This window comes from Hylobates moloch, unplaced genomic scaffold, assembly GCF_009828535.3.
Source record: "Hylobates moloch isolate HMO894 unplaced genomic scaffold, HMol_V3 SCAFFOLD_2, whole genome shotgun sequence".
In the NCBI taxonomy this organism is placed as follows: domain Eukaryota; kingdom Metazoa; phylum Chordata; class Mammalia; order Primates; family Hylobatidae; genus Hylobates; species Hylobates moloch.
This window is the reverse complement of record NW_026652277.1, coordinates 169,626,288-169,652,359: the sequence shown is the minus strand read 5'-3', so window position 1 is coordinate 169,652,359 and position 26,072 is coordinate 169,626,288. Positions and strand designations below refer to the sequence as shown.

Sequence of the window (26,072 nt, the reverse complement as noted above, 5' to 3'; positions counted from 1 at the left end):
CAGCCTCAGCTACAGAGTGAGACCCTGTCTCAAAAAAGAAAAAAAAAAGAAAAGAAAAGAAAACAGTAATACAAATAACATGTAATAATACTAAGTTAGGCCAGGCGCGGTGGCTCACGCCTGTAATCCCAGCACTTTGGGATGCCAAGGCGGGTGGATCATGAGGTCAGGAGATCGAGACCATCCTGGCTAGCACAGTGAAACCCCGTGTCTACTAAAAATACAAAAAATTAGCCAGGCATGGTGGCAGGTGCCTGTAGTCCCAGCTACTCGGGAGGCTGAGGCAGGAGAATGGCATGAACCCAGGAGGCGGAGCTTGCTGTGAGCAGAGATTGCACCACTGCACTCCAGCCTGGGTGACAGAGCAAGACTCCGCCTCAAAAAAAAAAAATACTAAGTTAAATATAAAAGCAATACTTTCTAAATATAAACATTACAAGAAATTAGACAGTGAATAGTGCATTGATGTTATCTGGAGTTTTATTGAAAAAGTTTATGGGGGAGGTTGTGCCTCAGCTGAACCTTGAAGTTTTGGGGGGAATAAGGACTAAGAGGAGGAGTCTTGCCTGTAGGGATAGGAGCATAAGGAAAAAAGCAGAAAAGAGACTGACTTGAGAGAAACAGAGGGATTCGTGAATGGAAAAGAGGGAAAGACATTTCACAGGGCGAATCCAGCTCATGGAGGCTCCAAAAGATAGAAGAAAAACCTGAGGCCTTAATACATGGGCACTGCGAAACTAGTTCATATTTTGGGGCCAAGAACTGTCAGGATGGAAGCCTCTTTAGAACAGTGTTGCTGGGGTGGGCTGCTGGGATCAGGCAGGGGGTCGAGGGAGGGAAGAGGGGATGGAGACAGCCTGGGTGCTGATGTAGGTCTTGGCCAGAGAGACGCTTGTGAGAATTCAGACTCTGCCAACACTCATGAGACCTAATCCATTGCTCCAGGGCACACTGCACTGTGGCCACTCCTAAATCTTGACTCAATTATTTTTATAGCGCCCGTGTTGCAGGCTGTCACCCTCAGCAGGTATATATATTGAAGAGAATATGTCTGAATCAGAAAAAGTGGCTGTTACTTGAAACTCTTCTATTTCCTTTCATGACAGTAAATAAAATGAGTTAACCTATCAATGGAAACATAATTAATTTGATAGGGAACTTTTATTTTTTTATTTATGTATTTCTTTTTTTGAGATGGAGTCTCGCTCTGTCACCCAGCCTGGAGTGCAGTGGCGCGATCTCGGCTCACTGCAAGCTCCACCTCCTGGGTTCACGCCATTCTCCTGCCTCAGCCTCCCGAGTAGCTGGGACTACAGGCGCCCGCCACTGTGCCCAGCTAATTTTTTGTATTTTTAGTAGAGACGGGGTTTCACCGTGGTCTCCATCTCCTGACCTTGTGATCCGCCCGCCTCGGCCTCCCAAAGTGCTGGGATTACAAGCGTGAGCCACCACACTCGGGCGATAGGGAACTTTTAAATAAAAAAAGTTCCAGGTAGCCACAAGCCAATGCCACAAGATGCACAAAATCAAGTTGTTGCCCAGGAGTGAAAGGGAACGTGCCTGACCAGAGGGTCCACAGAGTGCCGAAGGCAGATAGCAGCAGAGTCAAACTTGGAAACAAACACCGAGGTTAGAAAGTCTCTTGAATTTAACAATATTTAACACCCCGATGGGATGTCGACTTACTGGATGAGAATTTAAGAGAAGAAGGGAACTCTTTTAGGAACGGAGATAGAGAATTTACATTTTCATAATCCTTTGTAACTTATTTACAATATTATTTTATGTAGTATTTTGTTAAAAACCTTTATAAACAGGAAAAGCCGTTTAGTTTGTTCAGCCTCTTCTCACTATATGGACTGGATGCACTGAGCCATGAGCTATCTTGGGAGCCCTTCCTCCAACCCCAGAGATAGGCTAGGTGTCTCTAAATTCATCCTTGTAGTAGTGCTTACCACACTACGAATAATTAATTATTTGTCTTCAACTCTATAGACTGTGACCTCCTGAGGAGGTGGAACATTCTTGTTCACTTTTATAGGATGTGACATGACAGTGCCTGGCATCTAGTGGCCGGTCCACTGTGTTGGCAGAATGGGTGAATAAAAGTGATTTAAAAATGTAGACATAAATGAATTTTACCTTGGCTACGTTGTATATGCTGAAATATTGGAACTTCTGCAAATAAGCTTACAGAACCAAAGTAAACCCTCTTCCATGTAGCCGAGTGGACTGGATAAAACAGGGAGAACATGAGCAGAGGAGGCAAGAAAAACCAGAAGGGGTAGTTAGTGAGCTGATTCAGGATCTGCCAGTGCCTTAATAGGACTCTGATTCCAAGCAGGCCAATGGACAAATGAACTGATTTCAGGATTTTAGACTTGGCTGCTGGAAGGAATTGTGAAGATCATTCAACTGTTGAAGCTTATGTTAATTTCTAAAAGTTGAGTCTATCAATTAGTATCTTGGAGCAGGCTCCTCTCCAGTGAGGGGGGTTGCTCACTTGGCTAATTCAAATAATGAACTCCTACAACCCACGTGGGCTGAAATGATCTCTCTGGCATTGTCGTGGGCAGGCGCTGTGCCGGTTACTTCTTTGTCAGTCGTGCACTTTGGCAATTAGTATGTAATTTTGCCAAATATAGATCAAATTAAAATGCATTTGGTCTCTGAGATTTCAGTCATTTATTTCTTTGTTGTTTATAAGCCATCTCTAACTAAAAGGGGCTTAAAGTGGCAGTCGTTAAGAAGATACATTCATGTTTTTTAATGGTGTAGCTTTCCTCGTTTAATTACTTTTATCTAATCAAATGCTGTGTTAAATGCCCAGGAGTCATAGTTCTCCATGTGCGGAGTTTACAGAGAGCTTTGAAAGATTGCTAACTGGGGCATGACTTCTGTGTTACTATTGCACAGACCAAGAACAGTGGTAACAATGTGTGAATTTTCAAGGGTCGAGTGTTAGCTAAATTGCAGGACTTTCTCCCTCAAGTGAGGAAATTTTGTTTTTATTTCCTCAAGGATTTTGCACGTAATATTTTTATTTTAACTTGTGCTGCTTTTCATTGCATTTCAGATGCTGCTGCTCCTCATACATATGTAATAACTTTGCTTTCCACTGGGGAGAATGAAGAAACCAGCCACTCTAGATAACTGAGCATTCTCTTCCCTGCTCTGCGCTTTCACAGCTCCATTCTTTTCTCTTGACCTCAGGTGTTTTCTGCATCTTTATGCCCTGGAATCCTGACCCTTTTTCAAATGCCACTACATTCATGAATTCTTTTCTGGTCTTCAACCTATATATGACCTCCTCCTCTGAACCTGAATTAGTTAGATATTGCTGAATAACAAAGTACCCCATAACTCAGTGGCTGAAGAAAATAGTAAACATTGCCTCTCACAGTTTCAGCAGGTCAGGAATTTGGGAGCAGGTTAGCTGGATAGTTCTTGCTCAGGGTATCTCACGTAGTTATAGTCAAAATGTCAGCCAGGGCTTCAGTCATCCTAGGGCTTGCCAACTGGCTGCCAAGTAGATGCCAGCTGTTGTTAGGAGGCCCCAGTTTCTTGCTACGTGGACTTCACCATAGTACTGCTTGAGTGTCCTCCCAACATGGCTGCTTGCTTTCCTCAGAGCAAGTGATCTATAAGAGCTTGAGGTGTCTTTTCCGACCTACTCTTGGAAGTCACACATTGTCATTTCTGCACTTTTCCTCTTGCACGTGGGTCAATCCATTCAATGTGGAGAGGAACTGCAGAGGAGGTGGGGCTCACTGGAGAACATCTTGAAGTCTGCTTGCCCCAGAGCGTGAGCGTGGCAATATATCCTATCTCTCTAACATGACTTAAAATATTCTGTCCTGTATTATAATTACTTGTTTCCCTCTCCTGCCCACTCTGCTGGATTTCTTTCTTTCTTTTTTTTTTTTTTTTGAGACAGAGTTTCGCCCTTGTTGCCCAGGCTGGAGTGCAATGGCGTGATCTCGGCTCACCGCAACCTCCACCTCCTGGGTTCAAGTGATTCTCCTGCCTCAGCCTCCTGAGTAGCTGGGATTACAGGCATGCCCGGCTAATTTTGTATTTTTAGTAGAGACGGGGTTTCCGCCATGTTGGCCAGGCTGGTCTTGAACTCCCAACCTCAGGTGATCCACCCGCCTCGGCCTCCCAAAGTGCTGGGATTACAGGCATGAGCCACCATGCCCAGCCTCTGCTGGATTTATATGTCCTTGAGAGCTTAGATGTGCTTCCTCATCTTTACATAGCTTGAAATATCTGGCACATTGCTTTCAATATGTGTCACATTTCATCCACAGCCCCTCTCTTAATGAGTATAAATGAAGATGTACACAAGGGAAAGAACCAGGCAAATGGAGAGAAAGAGAAACAGACAGATTTTGCCAGAGAGTGTGTGAAGGAGGGCAAATGAGAGAACAAACAAGGTAGACAGCAGAGTAAATTGCACATTTTTCTAGATAAACATAAAAACTCGCATGCTATTTTTGTAGATGCTAGAATAGTAACTTTACAGGAATTTAAATATTTGGAACACTGTGTAACCATATTCTACTTTTTTAATGTATGTGAATGACTTGCCACATTATTTGTAATTCAAACTCCTTCAATTATGCTTAAATATTCTGCAAACAAAGGATCGCTTTTTATCAAAACAGAGAAATCATTGGTTACAAATAACTCTTTGGCATTGTCAAGGAAAGCATTTATAAGTCTTTTTATATATGATTGAGAACTTTACTTAACCTTTAATTTACTGCTCTTTAACCTGGCCCATTGGGGTAAAACCATCTCTGGATTGATCAATTAACATTTATATGTAGATAATTAGAGCAAAGGGCACACAGGAATGTCAGGAGGAACAAAAGACGCATGAGAGGCTAAGTCCTGGCGGGTCCTGCTCTGAAATGTCACCCGTTCTTCTTCTCATTTCCACTCCCAGAGCCATTTGCACATCATAGTCCAGTTCTTAGTAGCTCATGTCTAAATTACCAAAATGACCTCAAGTAGTTCTCACTACTTGCAGCTTTCCCTCCATACTTCTGTCAGAGCTAAACTTACTAAAACATCATTCCCTTCCCATGTTTAAAAACTCTCTTAGTCCATTCTGGCTGCTATAACAAAATCCCATAAACTGGTGGCTTATAAACAACAGGAATTTATTTCTCAGTGTTCCAGAGGCTGGGAAGTCCTAGATCAAAGCACTGGCAGATCCAGTGTCTGGTGAGAGCCCCACTTCCTGGTTCATAGATGGCAGCTTCTCACTGTGTCGTCACATGGTGGAACGTGTGTGGGAGCTTTCCGGGGTCTCTTTAGAAGGGCACTAATTTTATTCGTGAGGGCTCTTCTCTCACACCATTCACTTCCTAAAGACCCCATGTTCTAACACCATCATTTTGGAGATAAGGATTTTAACATATGAATTTTCAGGGAACACAAACATTCAGACCATAGCAGAAACCTTCAGTGAATCCCACAGTCTAGAGGCCTTATGCTAGGTGTGTCTCCTAGAGTCAACCCCGATCCCTGGCCAGAATCTGCTCTGTCGTCAACTCTTTTCATCTTGTCCCCCACCCTTTTCCTGATACATCTTTTTGATCAGCCCACCTGATTGCTCTTCTGTTCCAAGCATACTTGCATGTCTGTGATTCCTTCCTGCTTAGAAACAACATTTCTTTCCAGTGACCAAATATCAATCCTCCCATTTCTTTAAATTCAATTCACGTTCCCTAATGGATCCATCCTGACTCACTAGTTCTCTCTTTTCCTAACTTTCAGGCTCCCAGAGTTTGGGGATTACAGATACTTCCTTGTAATACTTGTTCCATGGTAATCTTGTGTCTCTCAACTACGCCCTGTGATTGTGTAAACCAAGTATAACTATAAGGTATTTATCCATTCACTGGGTGCTGTAGTCCACATGCATTTACTAAGTGCCTACTTTAGTCAAAGTAGATGTTCAATAAGAAATTAAGTGAACAACATGTGAATGAGAGCAGAGAAATTATAAAAGTATGAGAAACTACAAAAATAGTGACCCATTCATTTATCCACTAGAATAATCAATAACTCTTGATTACAAAACGATCAGGTGCTCAGCGCTGTATTTGGTGAGGAATGGGTCATGAAAGGGTTAAGCAAGTAGGGTCTCTACAATTTCATGACTTTTCATTTAATGTTCATAGCTAAGGTAGGCGTATATGAAACACTTTAAACAAAAGTCAGGCCAGTATTGAAGTACATTACAGATGAACTTTTTAAACAAGTATCGAAGAAAGGTAAAGAGAAAGGGAAGAAGCAGTGAGGTGTTAGGCTCCAGAGAAAGTTCCTTGGAGATCTTTAGTCTTGAACTGGACCTAGAAATTTGGGATTTGGCTTTGAATATGAAGGTGAGTATTACCGTGAGACTAGATGGCAAAGAGCATGCATCTAGGTGTACAGGAACTAGAAGAGTCCTAGGCTACACAAGGACCTTCCCAGCTGGAAGGGATGGAGGTGCGGAGAGAACAGGATGGATGGTAGAGGAAGGGCAGTTTATTTTAGGAGGATGAAATGAAAGGAAGTCTGTGAAGTTCCTAGCAAGCCACCTAACCTGAAGTAGGTGCCCATGAACACTAGCTTTCCCCCTCCTCTTTGATTTAGCATTTAGGAAGTTAATGATGTAGACCTCTAGCCATGAAAAGATTTTTACTCCTTTCCTTAGGTGATTAATCTAATAACCTTTTTATTGGTGTCATGTTTTTTCCTCACCTATCTTTCCAAAACTACAAGGAATATCTTAGTAAGAGAGGAGCAATCTTAGCTCACAACTATATCAAGAATTCCAGGTGACTGATAATTCTATGTGAAATGCACATATACACTATCTTTATAACATTATCTGTGTATGTGTGTGTGCGTGTATAAAACAGCATATATATTTTCTATGTCTTCATCTGTGTATCTCAGCACATACATTCATCTATTGATATCTGTATCTGTCATTTATCTATATCTGTATATAGGCATATATCCAAGTTGACTGTGTATAGATAGTAATAGACAATCAGAATTCCTGAATGACTCATTTATCATTTTTGACTCCCTGTAACTTGTAAATTTCTTTCTTTTCTGAAAAGGACAGGCAGAAACACACATGACGTTCCAGCTTCCCAGGCTGCATTCCACACTTGCATCTGGGTATTGGCGTTTCTTCAAGGGAGTTACATGAGTCTCCGTCCTCACTTCCAATGCTGACCATACCTCTATGTGTCAGACCCTAGTCCCTTCACTGCTCACTATCTGGTAACCCACTGTTACCTGGTGCCCATTTCTCCTATTTTTTATTCAAGGTAGACATCCTCAGTTCAAGGAGGTTGAGGTGGCCTGGTGCAGCTGTAGCTTAGTTTTCACTAGGACTCTTCCTCTGTCCCTAGGAAGATACACTTCACTCTGTGGGAACCAGAACTCTGGACCCACTGCATCTGCAGCTGTCTGTGCTTCAGTGCCAGTTGCGGGATGGGTAAGATGGACCATTTATATTGGAAGGTGTGCACTTCCAGGCCCCAAGACTTGGACCTCTAAACTTTCCCTAATGTCCCTAATGGCTCCTGTCACTGCACAAGGTTGATTTCACACCACGGCCGCCATTGTAGTGCTTGTTTCTTGTTAATCTTCTCCAAATAGCAGGATGTCATTAATAGAGTAGGACAACTGATGTTCCATGTATTGTCTAGATGGTATGAGTCATTTGGGATCATATTAAAACTGAAGAGGACAGCTATAGAAGTGCGCTGTTGTCCATCCATGTGAGAGAGAACTCTTCTAACAGGAATGGAAAAGCCTGCAGAAGCTGCTCTGATGGCTGCATACCACACAGCCATGACTTTCTGGGCCACTGCGGCGGGAGTTCATGGGCTGACCATTTAGGCTCTATAAGTTTTCTTTATGTTTCCTCTACAGGGTCATTTCTTTTTTTTTTTTTTTTTTTTTTTTTCTGACAAAGACCCTGTTTTCCGTGTGGGCCAGGGTGGGGTGGGGTGGTGTGATCTCGGCTCACTGCAAGCTCCGCCTCCCGGGTTCACGCCATTCTCTTGCCTCAGCCTTCCCAGCAGCTGGGACTACAGGCGCCTGCCACCACGCCCGGCTAATTTTTTGTATTTTTGGTAGAGACGGGGTTTCACTGTGTTAGCCAGGATGATCTCGATCTCCTGACCTCGTGATCTGCCCGCCTCAGCCTCCCAAAGTGCTGGGATTACAGGCGTGAGCCACCGCGCCCGACCTCTAAGCTTTCTTTTTAACTTTGTTATATACAGACACATTTTCATAAATGTTCTAATATTTTCTCCACGCATTAGCAGCAGATCGAGAGGTCTATAAAGGTTTTAGTCTACCATGTTGCTGAAAGCAAGATGGGGAATATTTTTCACATAACAGCTGTGAGAGAAAAAGGTAAAATACAGCCGCTTCATAGGGTCACAAAGTGAAAACAGTATGTGTGTGCTTGAGCATGTGTATGCGAGTGACTCTTTGGTGAGAAATAGAAAAGCATTATGAAGGACTTGGGTAGGTTCCAAGAGGGGAAAGGAGAAGCCGCACCTTTAGGTGTGCCCTTGCTCAGATTAAGTTGACCGATCACTTACACATCCATGGCACTAAAATACCAAGGAATTGTATTTTCTTTGTATTACATATTGCTTTGAAGTAAGTGGGATAACAGAATTTTGAAAATCTTTAGGAGTTAAGAAATTATCTTTTATATTATTAATATTGTTAATTTCTCTAGAAAAAGGGCTTTTGAAGAGCTTTTATAGGTGTTAAAGATTGAGTGTAAAATGAACATGTTTATTTTGTATTTTGTTATAATTACATAGGAAATAGGCTTATCGAAATAGACTCCAATAACTTTCTTACTATTAAAATCGCCTTGGGGCTGATTTCAAATTCAGGTATTGAGCTTGTCTCCTGTTTGACATAAACTTGTGTGGTTCATTTTCCAGTAAAAATACATGGTTTTTAAGATTTTTTTTTCTACAAAGTATTTTAAAGGGATAAAAAAATTTAGGACTTATATATATTGATTAATTAGTAATCCCATAACCATACTCTGAGAAACTGAATATTTGGATGGTTTTGAGATGGCACAATAGACAAAATCTTGCAGTAGAAGAATCCCTGTTGGATAAACTTTTATCCCTAAATTCTACTTTTTTATTTGCCAGTAAAATGTGAGAAAATGTTTAACGTTTTTACTTTGATGCAATAGTAATTTTTCTTTTGATAGTGGGGAAATTAATATTCTATTATTATAACATAATTATAATTAAATTACCAAGGAATTTTATTTTCTTTGTTTTGTATTACATATTGCTTTAAAATAAGTGGGATAGCAGAATTTTGAAAATCTGTTATTTCACTGTTGAATTTTCTCTAATTATGTTTATGGGATTACTAGTGAATCACTATATACAAGTCCTAAATTTTTTTGATTCCCTCAAGATACTTTGTAGGAAAAAAATCTTTAAAATGTTTTAAAGATTTAAATTTTTAAAACATTCATTTAAAACTTTACAATGCCTGGTACTATGGGAATATCCAAATAAACATGGGACCTACTTTCAAGGAGATCACAGTCTGTGAGAAAGGAGAAGATATGAATACTATGATGTAATAACGGATCAGTAGAAATATATACAAGTGGATGGGATGATTTGATAGGTTAATTGGGAATTCTGAGTCAGGGAAGACTTCCAGAAAGAGATTATATTTTAGCTCAGGTTTAATCCAAAGATCGATAAATGTGTTAACATAAAAAATGTAAAATTAGGAGAATCAATTTTCTGTGTAGTTCATTGAGTGCCTCCAATTTTTAAGATGTAGTGTTGGTATACATGAGCGTAATGCTTAGCAGCTCCGGTCTTTGTACAGAGCACACTCTACACAACCCTCCAGGATTACAGAAATTGGTCTAAAGCACGTGCTGCCTTTCCACACTGAAAGGTACTGGAGGAAACATCTTCCTTTCTCTCTGCAGGAGCCCCGTCCTGGTTTTCCAGTGTGACTCCCGCCACGTGATTTGCTTAGACTGTTTCCACTTATACTGTGTGACAAGACTCAATGATCGGCAGTTTGTTCACGACCCTCAACTTGGCTACTCCCTGCCTTGCGTGGGTAAGTCTAGCATGTTTTCTCTCCATCTCTAATACTAATGAAGAACAGAAGAACAACTATTGATGTAAAACTAACTTAGATATATGTAAACCTTAGCATAAGAGTTGAAAATTTAAATTTGATCATTGCTGGATATGAAACGTTAATGTTTGGGTCACAAAAGATAAAAGTTCTGGGGAATGAAGGAATTGTGTTGAACTGGAAAATGCATAATTTGCATAAAGGCATTGAGAGTAAGTTTGTCGATATTATTCAGCCAAGGTATACTAAGTTTTTCTGTGGGTTAGGGCCACTCTCCATGTTCTAGGTTTGTTACTCTGGAACTAGAGCAGTATTACCTAATTTTTAAATTGTATGCCTCTATCACTCAAAATGTTGAACACATACCCAATATATATGAAATAACATATATGAAAAAGAAAGAAGAATGAGATAAACCTGAACTACTTAATAGTTTATCTTTTAACATTACAAAGCACCCTTTACTTGTACTATACTGTTATTACATAAATACATTCTAATGGAAGTGAAATTCATGTAACCAATTAACCATTTAAAAGTGTACAATTCATGGCATTTAGTGCATTCACAATGTTGCACAACCACTACCTCTGCCTGGCTTCAAAACTTTTTGAACACCTCCTACCCAACTAATCACTGCCTATGACCCCCTGCCCTAGCCCCAGCCACCACCAATCACTTTCTTTCTCTATGGATTTGCCTATTGTAGGTATTTCCTATAAAAGAAATCATATAATAGGTGACCTTTCGTGTCTGCCTTATTTCACTTAGCATAATGTATTTGAGGTTTATTCAAGTTGTAGCATGTATGAATATTTCTTTCCTCTTTATGGCTGAATAATATTCCACTGTGTGGATACCCCACAATTTGTGTGTCCATTTATCTGCTGACGGGCATTTGTGTTGTTTCTTTTTGGCTATTATGAATAATGCCGTTATCAACATTCATATATAAGTTTCTGTATGAATATTTGCTTTCATTTATCTTGGATATATCCCAAGAAGCAGAATTTGAAGTTTAACCTTTAGGAGAACTGCCCACTACGTTCCACAGCTGTTGTACCATTTTATATTGCCACCAGCAGTGTAGCAATGTCCCAGGTTTCTATCTCTCCACATCCTTGCCGTCACTTGTTACTGTTTCTAACTAGTCATCCTAGTAAGTGTGAAGTGCTGTCATATTGTGGATTTGATTTTCATTTCTCTAATGACTGTGATGTTGATTATCTTATCGTGTGGTTGTTTACTATTCATATATCTTCTTTATAGGAATGTCTGTTCATGTCCTTTCTTTGCTCATTTTTAAATTGAGTTATGTTTTTGTTGTTGAGTTGTAAGTGTTCTTTATATATTCTGGATACTGGATCCTTATCAGATATAGGATATGCACATATTTCTCCCATTCTATAGGTTGTCTTTTCACTTTCTTCATAACATCCTTTGATGAACCAAAGTTTCTAGTTTTGATGAAATGCAATTTATCTGTTTTTGTTGTTGTTGTTGATAATACTTTTCGTGTCAAACGTAAGACTTCATTGCCATATCTGAGATCATGATGATTTGCTTCCATATTTTCTTGCAATAGCTTACCTCTTGTATTTAGGTCATTGATCTACTTTGAGGTAATTTATGTACCTGGAGTGAAGTAAAAGTTCCTATCGCTCTCTATGTATAAATGACTGCAATGTGATTAAATATGTTTCATTAATTCTTCAAAACTTAATTTGAAACTATAGGATACCTTGACTCAACGGTGAGGTTTTAAGTTCAATTTATTTCAAGAGTTAGTTTTAATGTCAATTATAGCTAAAAAATATACCTCAAAATGATAAAAAGATCCAAATGGAATAAATTAATTGCTTTGTTGACTTTGTAAATTATGATACTCACTTTTAAGCATATCTACCAATAATGCAATAATTTTTAAAATTAAGATTCACATAATGTATGTTAGCATATTAAGGAAAACCTGTTGAAAGTTATTGTGCCTTTATTTTTAACAAAAGCATCCAAAATCCCAATGCCAAGGTCATGGCTCAGACCAATTAGATGGTAACCTTTTAGGTTAGGCATCAGGGTTTGTTGAAGTTCCCAGGTTTAAATATTTAAGAACTACCACAGGGGTGGGCAGTCTGTAAGCAACAAGGTATTTTCAATGGGAGTCTGTAGCATTCGTAAATGCAAAAATACTCCCTCTGCCCATGTCTATTTCATCTCTAGTGATTTGACTTGCTAGCTAGCATGGGTTTTTCAATCCATTTTGATGAAGTGGAAAATAAGATTGACAAACATAGCCAAAACAGCCTATTTCCAGAACCTCCGACAAACTCTTACCTAAAGGTTTGGGCTTTGGTAAAATCTTTACAATTATCCTGAAAGGTTTGCTGCCGGCTATTACTAACGGTGTGTGCTCGGAATTATTTTGAAATGACGAAGCCCGCCTCTGCATCTCCTTTTAAAACTGAGTAGCGGCCGGGCACAGTGGCTCACGCTTGTAATCCCAGCACTTTGGGAGGCCGAGGCGGGCGGATCACGAGGTCAGGAGATCGAGACCATGGTGAAACCCCGTCTCTACTAAAAAATACAAAAAGTTAGCCGGGCGTGGTGGACGGGCGCCTGTAGTCCCAGCTACTCGGAGAGGCTGAGGCGGGAGAATGGCGTGAACCTAGGAGGTGGAGCTTGCAATGAGCCAAGATTGCGCCACTGCACTCCAGCCTGGGCGACAGAGCGAGACTCCGTCTCCAAAAAAAAAAAAAAAAAACTGAGTAGCACCACTCACACAACTTGGTGGAGCTTCATGTGTTTAGGTTGATTTGTTGAGAGTGCTACTGTAGAATGATGGCTACTATGCAAAATGCACTTACTTCTTGTCCTTTATAAGCCCTGGTAGCACAGATTTTTCTGTAGCTCTAGGGGGCTGAGGAAGTAGTTTCCCACCTTCCCTATGACATGCCATCGGCCTCACCAGTAGTACCATTCAAGTCCATTGGTTTTGTTTGTTTTTGCCTTTTGTTTTTTGTTTTTACTGTTGTGCTCCCAGGTCACTTTTCGTGTAATTCCAGTTTTCACCTAACTTAGAATGCAATTCCCTTTCCATCTATTATGTCAGCTCACCAACCATAGTCCGTTATGCTTCTTGGTTGTTGTCAGTCATAGTGCAGCATGAGACAGACAGTTCTGATCCTTTTTAGATACAGAGATATTCTCGATGCCTAGGGAGTCGAGAAACTTGGGTTGCACCTATTTAGGGAGCAAAACATAAAATCTAATATGAAGGACTGTTTTTTGGCTTTTGAACATTGCTCTCCTAAATACAAATAATCATGTTAATATAACTCCTAAAACACATTGGAAAACTAGGGAAATATGTTAAAAGATGAGTTACAAAAGAATATATGCAAATGGCCAACACGCATATTAAAAATTCAACATAATTAGTTGCTACGGAATTGCTAACTTAGGCTGGGTGCCATGGCTTAAGCCTGTAATCCTGGCACTTTGGGAGGGCTACATGAATCACTTAAGCCTAGGAATTTGAGGCTAGCCTGGTGCAACATAGGGAGACCCCTTTTCTACAAAAAATTGAAAAATTAGATCAGTCTGTTGGGGCACATCTACAGTCTCAGCTACTTGGGAAGCTGAGGTGGGAGGACTGCTTGAGCTTGGGAGGCTGAGGTTTCAGTGAGCCATGATTGTGCCATCGCACTCCAGCCTGAGTGACGGAGTGAGACCCTGTCTTAAAAAAAAAAAAATTGCTAACTTAAAGCATAAAATAAAAAATGATGGACACACATTAAAAAGAGGTAAGATTATAAATTCATATATTTCCAGAAAGCAATTTGGCAATCCGTATTATAAGCTTTAAAATATTAACAAACTACTCAGAGCCTATCCACACACAATCTCCATGTGTCTGCCTGTCTGTTTGCCTGCCTCGCTGAAACAGACAGTCCATTCTCTTTCTAGCTCCTGGACCTTGTGTAATTATAATTGCCACTGTGAAAATGGTGGCACCAGGATTGAAGCCACAATGAAACTAACTCCTGACGTGCTTGCAGTCCAAGTTCAAAGTTCCTTCTGCCTCCAAATTGATTGAAATTAAATCAAACTTCCTAAGCTTCCGAGTTTAAACTGCTTCCTGTCTTATTTTGGGGAATGATTTGGCAATTTTGACAGTTTTCCTTTGATTTGAATGCATGAGGTAGTGTAAAGTCAGGGTAATAGTCTAACTTCTCTAACCAAAGCAACACTGGAATTGCAGTGGCTGAACAGGGTCAAGGTTGATTTCCCCTCATGTCATGGTCCAGTGTGGGTTGGCCAAGGGGCCTCTGCTCCACTCCATTATTCAGGGACCCAGGCCCCAACTCCTGCCATCCTGTGGTTCTGTCACCCACAGCAGCCCCTGTGTCTCGGCTGGATCCTCTTCATGGGGCCAGCTCGTGGAGGAAGAGCAAGCAGCACACCACGCTGGAGACTCAGGTTTAGATCCCAGGCCTGCAAATGGAGCACGTCACTTATTTCCACGTTCCTCATACCAGAACTCAGCCACACTGCCCTGCCTAGCCACGCCGTATATGTGTGTGTGTGTTCAGGGAGTGGAAAGGATGGGGGAGGAAACAGGATCTCGCCCTGTGCCAAGGAGAAAAAGCACACGGGCTGTCAACACACAGCAGTCTCTAACGCTGGTGGAGAGGAGGTTGAAACATAAAATTTATTGAATGGCTTCTCAGCTTTCCTCTCCCTGCTTGCAACAGGAGCAACACTCAATCAAGTGACTTCATTATAAGGAGTGACTGGTACATGGACAAGGACCAGAAAAAGAGCTGCAGGACAAAATTGATGGTGTTGCAGAGCTCATTCTAGCTGGATCAACAAGGCACTGTCTGTTCGGTCATCTTTTTGGCCTTGGAAATGCTGCCTTTATAGAATTCTACTTCAGAGAAGACAACAGAATTTTATGTTTGCGTGATGCATGCATGTGTCTTTAGTGGATTACAGATGAAGTGATTCTGTCCGTCTGTTTGAAACAGATCCAGCAGCGTCGCTCCCTTGCTCTCTGGAAGGAATGCCGAGAGAACTTTGCCCAATTCTTACTTTCCTTGAATTTCAACTCTCCAGACTGACTTATTTCCCCTTCATCTTCTTTTTTTTTCTGCATCTTATTAAGTGGTTAAAGATAAAATAACATTTGAGAAAGCAAAAATAAGGTGGGAATGTTCTGAATAGCAGAGAGAATAAAAATAATTTTTTCCACCTATTTCTGCCAAAAACTCTTAAAAAGCACATTCTACCTTTGTTTTATGAGGGCAAACACAAACAATTTTTAAGTATAAATTTATTACTTATTCAAAGAAATGTCGAAAGATGTCTGTCAGTACTTAAGATAGCTACAAAAGTTGCTCAAAACAGCTGTCTTGAGGATTTCTTCTTCTTTTTAGTGTGTGTTTGTGTAGTTTGTATGTGTGGATAGATAAATGGATAGATGAATGGATGGATGGGTTGATTGATTGATAATAGATAGATAGATGATAGATAGATAAACAGATAGTAGAATGGCCTGAATTCTTTTCCCCTGCCTTGTCAGCAGTTGGCGCAATTTTTGAATGTATGCATTCTGCATTATCATCAGAGTGGGCACCTCCTGAGGCTGGGAGGATTCTAACAGTAGTCAATAAAATACTAATAGACCTTTAAATATATCATTTTAAATGGTTTGATGTATTCTTAAATTTATTATGAGCCATATTATGCATACACAAGAGTGCTTATAGCACTTGTATAGTTGTAGATGTGCATAGTTACAGAAAACCTCTGTAACCACCACCTGGATCAGACAATGTGAGCCAGCAGCCCAGAAGCCTCCGTGTGACCTCCTCCATAGCCTCTTCCTCTGCCTGTCTAGACATAACTACTGTCTGATCTTAATAATTATTATTCCCTGCTTTTCTTTATAGCACTACCACCTATATATGCATCCCTAAATAATACAAGTTTTTGCCTGCTTTTAACTTTCAAACTAGTAGTGCTTGAAAGATTTTGCCAAATGTCTCTCTCCAGAACCATCTAAATTCCAGTAATACTCCTAGTCCTGAACCTCTGAATATATGTGCAAATTATTCCATTCAAGGTTTTTTCATTCTTATTTTTGTTATATATATTTTGTTAATTACACTAGATAATGGCTGTCTTCCTCATTGGGTTGAGGTATGTGTGTTATTGGGTGTGAAAATAGTTTATTATCTTTTTCATCAGATAAATGTTGAGCTTACAATCAGAAATTTAAAAGCAAACTGGACTAGTGACCAGGAAGAATTGCTTGGATGACAAGATCAGTTTATTGCACTTTGGTGAGAGTGCGTCTTGTATTTGTTTGAAGAATTATGAAAAGCAGAGCTCATTGCCTGTGTTAAATATCCTCCATCATCTGTCAGTGTTGTATCCAATGTCCTCAGCTGCTTCACATTTGGTGTTTTGGGTGGTTCCACCTCAGCGAGCCCCATGGCCTATATCAGAACATGTGGATCACTGAGAATCACCTAAACAAAGCTGACTTACAGCAGCCAGATTGCCGCTTGGCAATGTGCAACATTAGAGACACATTGAGGGACACAGTCTGTGATCTCTGCGGTGTCACAGGAAATGAGGTGCCTGCTATATCTTCCTGAGCTACAGATTTTTGCAACTAGTCAGAACTTGATTCCAGAAGAAAGCAGGGCCCTGTGGGTCAAGAAAAATTTAAGTGTATTTGAGGCTGAAATCCCTTTGGATTGTAAAAATATTCTTCCTGGTTCAGACAGGTTAAAAAAAAAATACTGTTCTAGCTGTAGATTCCGTTCCTTCGTCACTACCGCCATCATCATCACCCACAGGCATCTACCCAGAGCCTGGTGGTGCTGCATTCAATGCTATATGTTATTTTGGCCACTTACGTACAAACACACACACACATACACACACACATTCGGTAACTGTCATAAAACTTTATTCTTCCTCCCTGTACGATGTCTTGTGTTAATGAGACTTCATGCATAGAAATTGCTATGAGCTAGTGACCTCCAACTATCTTTGCAATAATTAATAATGTGCTTAGAGGGGTTGATTTACATATTTATGAGGGTTTATACTGTTCCGTCCAAAGCAGGAGACTGAGAGAATTTAATGTTTTAAATGCATACCAAGTCAGCAAGAGGAGGAGTGGTTTAATATTCTAATGTCAAGATGAACATAAATATCTAATACCCAAACCAAGTAGTTGTATTATTTATTTGCAGTAAAGTCTGAATGCCCTGCAGGTGATCTCACATGTTCTATCACTGATTCTACTCAAGTGTTTGGAAAAAAATAATATTTCTTATATTTTCTGCTTTTTGAACCATTACTAGACATCACCAGTCTTGGAATTATATATTTATAGAGGAAAACACTGTACGAAAGGCAGTGGAAAAACACAAGGAAGGAGGAATAAGAACAGCATTCAAAGAAGTAATCTTATTTACTTCTTCGGCCTCATTCCTAACCCCTCCTCCAAGCTGCTACCTGTGACAGCTCTTTCTTCTGGCTCAAGCACAGCAGTGCTTTTAATTTTTTTTTTTTTTTTTTGAGATGGAGTCTTGCTCTGTTGCCCAAGCTGGAGCGTAGTGGCGCAATTTCGGCTCACTGCAAGCTCTGCCTCCCAGTTTCACACCATTCTCCTGCCTCAGCCTCCTGAGTAGCTGGGACCACAGGTGCCCGCCATCACGCCAGGCTAATTTTTTATATTTTTAGTGGAGACAGGGTTTCACCGTGTTAGCCAGGATGGTCTGGATCTCCTGACCTCGTAATCCGCCCACCTCGGCCTCCCAAAGTGCTGGGATTACAGGCGTGAGCCACTGTGCCAGGCCATTGCTTTTGAAATCAACTACTGTCTCAGATTGCCCAGGCTTCTATTACAAAATACCGCAGCCCGGGTGGCTTAAACAGCAGGAATTAATTTTCCCACAGTTCTGGAAGCTGGAAGTCTCAGATGAAGGTTTCAGCAGGGTTGGTTTCTCCTGAAGCCTCTCTCCTTGGCTGGTAGATGTTGTCCTGCCTGTGTCCTCCCGTGGTCTATTTTCCTTCTGTGCCTCTGTCCTCATCTCCTCTTCTTCTAAGGACACCAGTCAGATTGGGTGAAGATCTACACCAATAGCCTCATGTTACCTCTTTAAAGGCCCTGTTGCTGGCCAGGCACAGTGACTCCTGCCTGTAATGCCAGCACTTTGGGAGGCCGAGGCGGGTGGATCTCCTGAGGTCAGGAGTTCAAGACCAGACTGACCAACATGGTGAAACCCCATCTTTACTAAAAATACAAAAACTAGTTGGGCGTGGTGGTGCATGCCTCTAATCCCAGCTACTCGGGAGGCTGAGGCAGGAGAATCACTTGAACCTGGGAAGCAGAGGTTACAGTGAGCTGAGACTGCACCATTGCACTCCAGCCTGGGTGACAGAGTGAAACTCTGTCTCATAAATAAATAAATAAATAAATAAATAAATAAATAAATAAAGGTAGGCTGTATTGCCAAATAGAGTCACATCCTGAGGAACTGGGGTTAGAACTTCAATGTATGAATGTGGGGTACACATTTTATCCTATAACAACCACTTTCTCAATTCTGAAATAGTTTTTAAATACTCAGCACCCCCAAGTTCAGAAAAGGCCTATTGAACATGAGCCCGCTGTATGTTAAGTTCTGCTCCCTGTGGTTAAACTACCGGATGTTCCTAAGACACACCTTGTCCTCCAGCCTTCCCGAAAGCCCTTCCCCATGCTCCGTGTGGGCTGGTTTCCTGAGCTTCAACACAGTGTCCCTAGGGAATCCAGGGCTCTTCCTGCCAATTTTCTGATGTGAAAATCTAGACTCACTAGCAGACGTTTCAGGATGGATCCTCCTAACTTTCCTGTGCTTTGTAATTGTAAAGATTCAAGCATCTTCTTGGGGGTGGAGGTGGCTAGGACAGCATCTGTGGTCATGTCTCAGTCCCTGGCTCTCCCAGGATGGATTGTCAGGACCTGAGGCGTCCAGTTATTGTAGACTAAACTGCCAACAGTTACAGTAAAGCCAACAATGTAATTAGTGGCTCACACACAACTGCAGCATAATTCTCTTCTGGGGTGGGCAGTTCAGGTGGGTGCTGGTTATCTTCTGAGGGGTATTTGTATCTTTTGCCTTTATTATCCCACTGGGCCTTGTCCATATCTCCATGGTCAAGCTCAATCCCCACATCCAAGATCCAGCTGGCAGAGGGGAATGAAATTATAAACTAGGCATGCATCTTTCATATAATCCCAGCCCAGAAATAGCACGTACCCCTAAGATCCTTAAGGTAGGCCTTAGTCATTTGGCCATGCATACCTTCGGGGGAGCCTCAGTAATGGACCCTTGAGTAGAGGCCTAGGAACCAGAGAAAAGAGTAATTTAGGCAGACGTCTGGCAGCCTCTGTCAAAAAGATATTCCTCTAGGGGTACTGGGAGCTCAGCTTCCAAGGAGTAGCCTTGGTTGTGTTCATGCTTCAGGAACCTTGGGCAAAGAGAGGACCCTGTAGTCAGACGGTGCCAATTCAATGACCAGCCCACTCAACTGGATGTCGAGCTGATTTCCTCGTTTTAAAATGAAGAGAATTCTGAACTCAGAGGTCATTAAATCAGATGGTATATAAAAATGACTGGCACAGTACCTGGTACCCAGTCACCACCAATCCTATATACCAGTTTCAGAATGCATTCTAGAAATGCCTGACTCACACGGGAAACCTGAACCTGCGATATAGGTTTAATTGAAGTTGTATAGCTGAAAAGTAAAAATCTTATTTTCTTTTTGACATTTTCTACATTAATACTTTGATAGAGGAATAATTAATTCCTTTGAATGAGGGATTAACATTATAAGAAATGTAAAATGTTCCATAAATATGTGCTTATAAAAACAAATAACTTGGAAAGTTATTGATAGTTCTTTATAAAATTCTTATATTAGATTTATTTCACAAAACCAGATTTTCTAAACTAATCTTTTCCAGAAAGAGGTATATGTAGGAGTATAAATAGCGGCATTACGAAGGCTACCATTCTGTATTATTTTTCTCTTCTTACTGATAGCATTGGTAGGCTGCTTTAACTGGGTTGTTAGTATAACTTCCAAGTCCTTTCCAGAAAATTTTGTATTCTAAATAGCCTGCAGATGAGTAATGAGTAAAACTCATTTATATGCTTGTGGACTGAAATCAAGTATGATATTAAACAAATATGTAGTTTGAAATTGGGGTCACGGTATTCTGACGGAATTGGGAGCTACACTAAAAGAAGTGGACTCTAGACTATGGTTCATTGGGGTACAGGAAGAAAACTTTACAATTTCTGTGTTTGATTTACTTTTTATATCCTCCTTTAAACTTTTTTTTTCTATCTTTTGTTTTCCATGTGTTTAAATGTATATAAAATAGGAGCAGTTTTTACATTGAATCAATATTGGCATTCATAATCAATTCTTTATTTTTACTAATAGGGATTCTCCACCAAAATTTTGGAGAGCACTGATCTAGGCCACTGGATTTCAAATTTACTTTGCTGCTACCCATGGAAAGAGATACATTTTACATGAGGAGCTATAAACATATAACATATACATATGCATGTAATTGAAAAACCTTTCACAAAATAGTACTTTCCTACTATATGTGATGCACTAATATTTTCAGTTTTAATCTATTTCAGATGCATTTGAACCATCCCAAACACTTAAAAATCAACTCTGTCTTGAAGGACTTTCAGAAGGAATACCCTAACTTCCCTTCGGAGCCCACTTCGTGTTTAGTCATTTCAAATACCAGAACCTCTTGTTTCTGACATAACTCATGTCTTACACTGCAGAAAAAAAACTTAATTAGACTAGATCTGAACAAAGTAGAAAAAATGAAGTCATCCATTCATTTTTCTAAACCAGTCAGTTTTAAAATTCAGGAAAACATAAATTTTTGGTACATCTTAACAGAAAGCACATTTCAGATACACATTTCATTTTCAGGAATGCCATCACTAAAGCCAGATAACATGGATACTCTAGGGATACCACAGTATCCATGTTATCCCAGCCTAGTCACACCTGGGTGAGGGGCTGCTACCTCCCCTGATGCAGTGTCCGGAAGACCCCTACCTCCCTGCACTCCCATCCCCCCCCCCCCCCCCCCCCGGCCAGGACAGGACAACTTTATAACTATTATTAGAACAGTAACCTTTAAGTTAACATAGTTACAAATATCTTAATAGCCTCAATTGAGAGTGACTTCTAACTGTTTACTTCTCCACCGTGTTATAATTTCTAAGCAAATTTCCTGTGTATATTTAGATGGGCATCAGAAGTACAATGGTTAATGCTTGCAACTTTGCTTCGGAGTGTTCTTTTTTCTGCCGTGCTGATTGGTTTTTGTTTTGTTTTATTTTGTTTTTTGAGAAGGAGTTTCACTCTGTCACCCAGGCTGGAGTGCAGTGGTGTGATCTCGGCTCACTGCAAGCTCTGCCTCCCGGGCTCACGCCATTCTCCTGCCTCAGCCTCCTGAGTAGCTGGGACTACAGGCACCCGCCACCACGCCCAGCTAATTTTGTTTTTGTATTTTTAGTAGAGACGGGGTTTCACCGTGTTAGCCAGGATGGTCTCGATCTCCTGACCTCGTGATCCACCCGCCTCGGCCGCCCAAAGTGCTGGGATTACAGGCGTGAGCCACCACGCCCGGCCCATGCTGATTGTTGTAAGGGAAATGCTGAGTTTGTCTTGGAGGTTGTTTTTGGACCTACAGTAAGATGCACTCATTAGCTAACTTGTTCTTCAAATTAGATCACTATGGTAGAAATAGTACTGAACTGTTAAGTTGTGAGGCTAATCCTGACTCTACCCCCAACCTAACCTGGTTATTTTGGTCACATTACTTTCTAGCTACTGGATACTAGGGCAGGCCTTTTGTGTACATAACCATATTTAAGCCTCACAATGATTCTCTATAGTTGATATTAATAATCTCCTTCTGCAGATGAGGAAACTAAGGCTCACAGAAGCTAAGTGTAAACATAGGTCTGCCTGACTGTAAAGCTCATTTTTCCTCTCCACCTTTTATTCACGAAACCTCTTTCATGTCTAGGACTTCTTCCACCTCAAAGATGTTATGATCCTTGTCTGTTGGCCCCTAAACCAAGTCTTACTATTTACTGAATCCATGAAATTGGTCAGACTTAGCATGAAAAAACACAGTCAAATCAATGCGTGGAGACAGTGCCTCCTAATGGCTCTGCAAGACACACTAGCATCTCACAGTCTCTCTGTGGTACCTTTAGATTGATGTTTATCGAACTGTGTTCTGTGGAACCATGGGGAGGGGATGTCCATAAAGCATATCAAGGATTATTTTACAACAAAAAAGGCAGGGGGATCACAAGGTCAAGAGATCGAGACCATCCTGGCCAACATGGTGAAACCCCGTCTCTACTGAAAATACAGAAAAATTAGCTGCGCGTGGTGGCATGCACCTGTAGTCCCAGCTACTCAGGAGGCTGAGGCAGAAGAATTGCTTGAACCCGGGAGGCGGAGGTTGCAATGAGCCAAGATTGAGCCACTGCACTCCAGCCTGGTGACAGATCGAGACTCTTTTAAAAAAAAAAAAAAAAAAAATGTGGTCATTGACAGCAGTCATAAGTTTTACCTGTTTTAGTAATTGAGACTTCCATGTCAATACTTTATCAAGGGAACAACAGGCAAAAATAGGGGCTTCTGTAGTCTTCAAGTCATAGCAGAAATTTTGATTAAAATGGTTTAGGTTTCTTAATACTATATATTTTTGAAGAATAAATAAAAGAACTGTACATGTTGTATTGTGAGTTAAAATAACTAAATTGCAAAATGGCAAAGACCAAATTTTAATTGATATCTCTTATTAACATAGAGGGAAACTTGAGTTTATTAACATTAAAATACTGTGTTATGGAGTAGAAAAGTAGGCCCTAAAATGACAGAGCCTAGGAGTAAAAGTGTTTAGGACACTTTACCTTCAAAAACAACTCAAAGCATTTCGTTTTGTGTTGTTTTTGATTTGTTACTCCCTGTTTTAATTTGAACGTGCTCCTTTCAGTTAGAGACTGTTTACTTTCTCTTTATTTCAACAAAATCAGTGATCTTGGTGGGTTTTTATTGTTCATATATAACTAAGCAAGTAGTAAAAGACGTTGGTGTCAGAGGGCATAAGACCTCTTGTTGGATGAAATGCCACCATCATCATCAAAATTTATTTATCTAATATCTCACTGGATGAAATACCACCTCCGTCATCACAATTTATTTGCCTAATATACCACTTTAGAAGGTACTGTTTCAAGAATTGGGTGTTGTTCTCGGTTGTACATAGCTTCTGTAGCTATCATCGTATCAATAGAAGGAGTAATTACCTATAAAGTATGCTTAACTGTACACTCATGCTAAGTATAGCATACTGGGTATCAATCAACACCAGCTAACTTCAAACTTTATTTTCCAAAGCAAACCTCTAGGCTGTAATTTTGCCATTCTTCCTTGTGATCCAAAAATAAAAATAAATCAAGGTAGAAAAACAGCTGTAAAGCTGATAATGAGATTTGCAACCAGCTAAGATATAATCTAAATCATAAGGAGGTTTAAAAATCCTATTGTTCATTTTTCACTATGCGAATGATTTAGAAAACCCCAGTTCAGAGACAAGGAAGACCACTTTGCCATTTAAATAAGGGACTGGCACCGGTAGCTTCTGTGTTTCATGATCCACGTCCGCAAGTAATATATGATGTGTTTATAGGAATGTTAAAGGAACACTGAAGATTATGGAAGCGTTTTTGGGGATAATAACACTTAACAGGAATATACTGTTTACCAGTGAGACTGAAATGAGGCTGAAGTAAATAATAAGCATTTCAGAAAATTACCCAATTACATATTTAACCACTCCAAGGCAATCTAGTCTCCAGGGAAAATAGTGTGCGTTTTACAAAATTGCTTATAATTGTGAATTGTGTGTTTGCAGAGGAACCTGGTGTGGTAGTAGGAGGCACATTTGTCAGAGCTCAGCAAAGGAATCTTTTTTTAAAGGACTTTGAATACAAGAGACAACATTTGCAGTTGCTTTTCTGATGACAATAAAATATGTGTTTAAGACTGCTTGACATACTATTCTAGAAAAGACTACAGAGCTATTTTGATGCCTGAGGGATTTAATACCAAGTACTTTGCATTGAAAGCATTTAGCTATTGTTTTAATACACTTTCCTTCTGAGACTACAGCTACATTGTAGGGAGATAGATTTCTAAATTGCAAATATTAATTATTCATATTACAGAAAACACCCTAATAAGTTTCCTGTTTTTATTTCACATAGAAATGCACAATTTAATTACTGAATTCTTAAAACTTGTATAAATAGCTTAAAATAATTTTCCCTTAACTTGGAAGTAGAACATAATTTTCATTAAAAATGGTGCATCTGGTCACATTTTGAGAAATATATGGAACTGTGGCATCCTGTTGAATGATATAATTTGTATCCTCTAAGTAAAAACAAAGACAGTTGCATAGGCCTCTACAGTTTATAAAGTGTGTCCTTAAAATGTCAGATAAAGCAAATCCAACCATCCTGTCCATTTTATAGGCAGTATCTACTACACTGCAGGCTCTGTCTGCGTCAGAGGGAGAAGCAGTGGTTTGCAGAACAGATAAGCTTCTTCCCCTCAAGGAGCTTGCAATTCAGTGGGGGTTTCAGATATTTATGAAAACCATGCAGCTATATAATTACAGATTAGATAAGAGATGGAAGAAATGGAGGAAGTGGGGCAGGACAGGGGAAAAAAGGAACAACTTGAGGTAAAACCTTGAGACAGGAGAGAGCAAAGCAGGTCTGTAGCATGGAGAGACCAGAGTGGCTGGAGGAGAGTGAAAGAGACCAGCAAATGGGCAGGGCCCAGCAGCCCCACCCTGGAGGATGCAGTCCTGGAAGTCAGATGCTGGAAGCTTCAAATAAAAGAAGTGGCGTGATCAGATCTGCATTTTTAAAAAAACTACTCCTGCTGGAGGAAGGAAAATGGTTGCAAAGGGACAAGAGGAGAGGTGAAAGACCAAATTCAGTGGGACTTGTGATGGGCCTCGTGTGGAGGAAGGGCAGGCAGGCGTTAAAGGTAATGCTTAGGTTTCTCGATTCCGCTCAGGATGGGTAGGTCTTCAGCTTGTAGCTCACAAAGGCTCATGAGTAGTATCATGGAATCCATGACAAAAACTTAACTTTCAATCAATTTAATATGGGTGATACTGCACTTTGCACGTTGTGGGGGAGAAAGGGGCTGGTGAGTGTGCTGTTGAAGTTCTGTAAGTGACCCTTGCTGAATGTGCCTCAGCCTTAAACTCTCAACTCACAGCAACGGGCAATGCAAGAAACAAAGACAGAAACAGATGCACAATCTCCTCTTAACAGCGTGGTCGCTGAGGAAGTCACCCACTAACACTGCTCCGCTCTTCGTCAACTCCTGAAAGACATTCCTTTCTGCACTGAGGTCATCTGGTTGACGGGAACAGAACCAACTAAAGCTAATATAAGAAGAGAGGAGGGGGTTAGTATCAAGGATGGGGGTGTCTCCTGTTTCCCAGGGACAGGGGTGGGTCTCGGGGGCAACAGAACCATTGGTCCAAAGACCCCTTCTTTGTCTTCATGCATCTACGTCACCTGTCAATCTGCCTGCTTCTTTCAGCCTTTGGTATAAACAAATTCCTTTGCTTCTCCAATTCCGGCAGGAACATGCCAACTCACGGCTCACAAGCTTACAGAGAGTCGCACGATGTGGTCAAATGATTTGTGTGATTCAAAGACATTTGTGTG

The 26,072-nt window shown here is 40.5% G+C and overlaps 1 protein-coding gene across 11 annotated transcripts in view; it reads left to right on the top strand.

Moving 5' to 3' along the window:
- PRKN (parkin RBR E3 ubiquitin protein ligase) overlaps positions 1–26,072 on the top strand; it is a 1,409,627-nt gene that overhangs the window by 960,665 nt on the left and 422,890 nt on the right. For all 11 annotated transcript variants that reach the window (XM_032162049.2, XM_058435658.1, XM_032162058.2 and 8 more), the window contains one exon: positions 10,022–10,158. In XM_032162049.2, the coding sequence (XP_032017940.1) occupies positions 10,022–10,158 (137 nt within the window). The remainder of the gene's footprint in view (positions 1–10,021; positions 10,159–26,072) is intronic.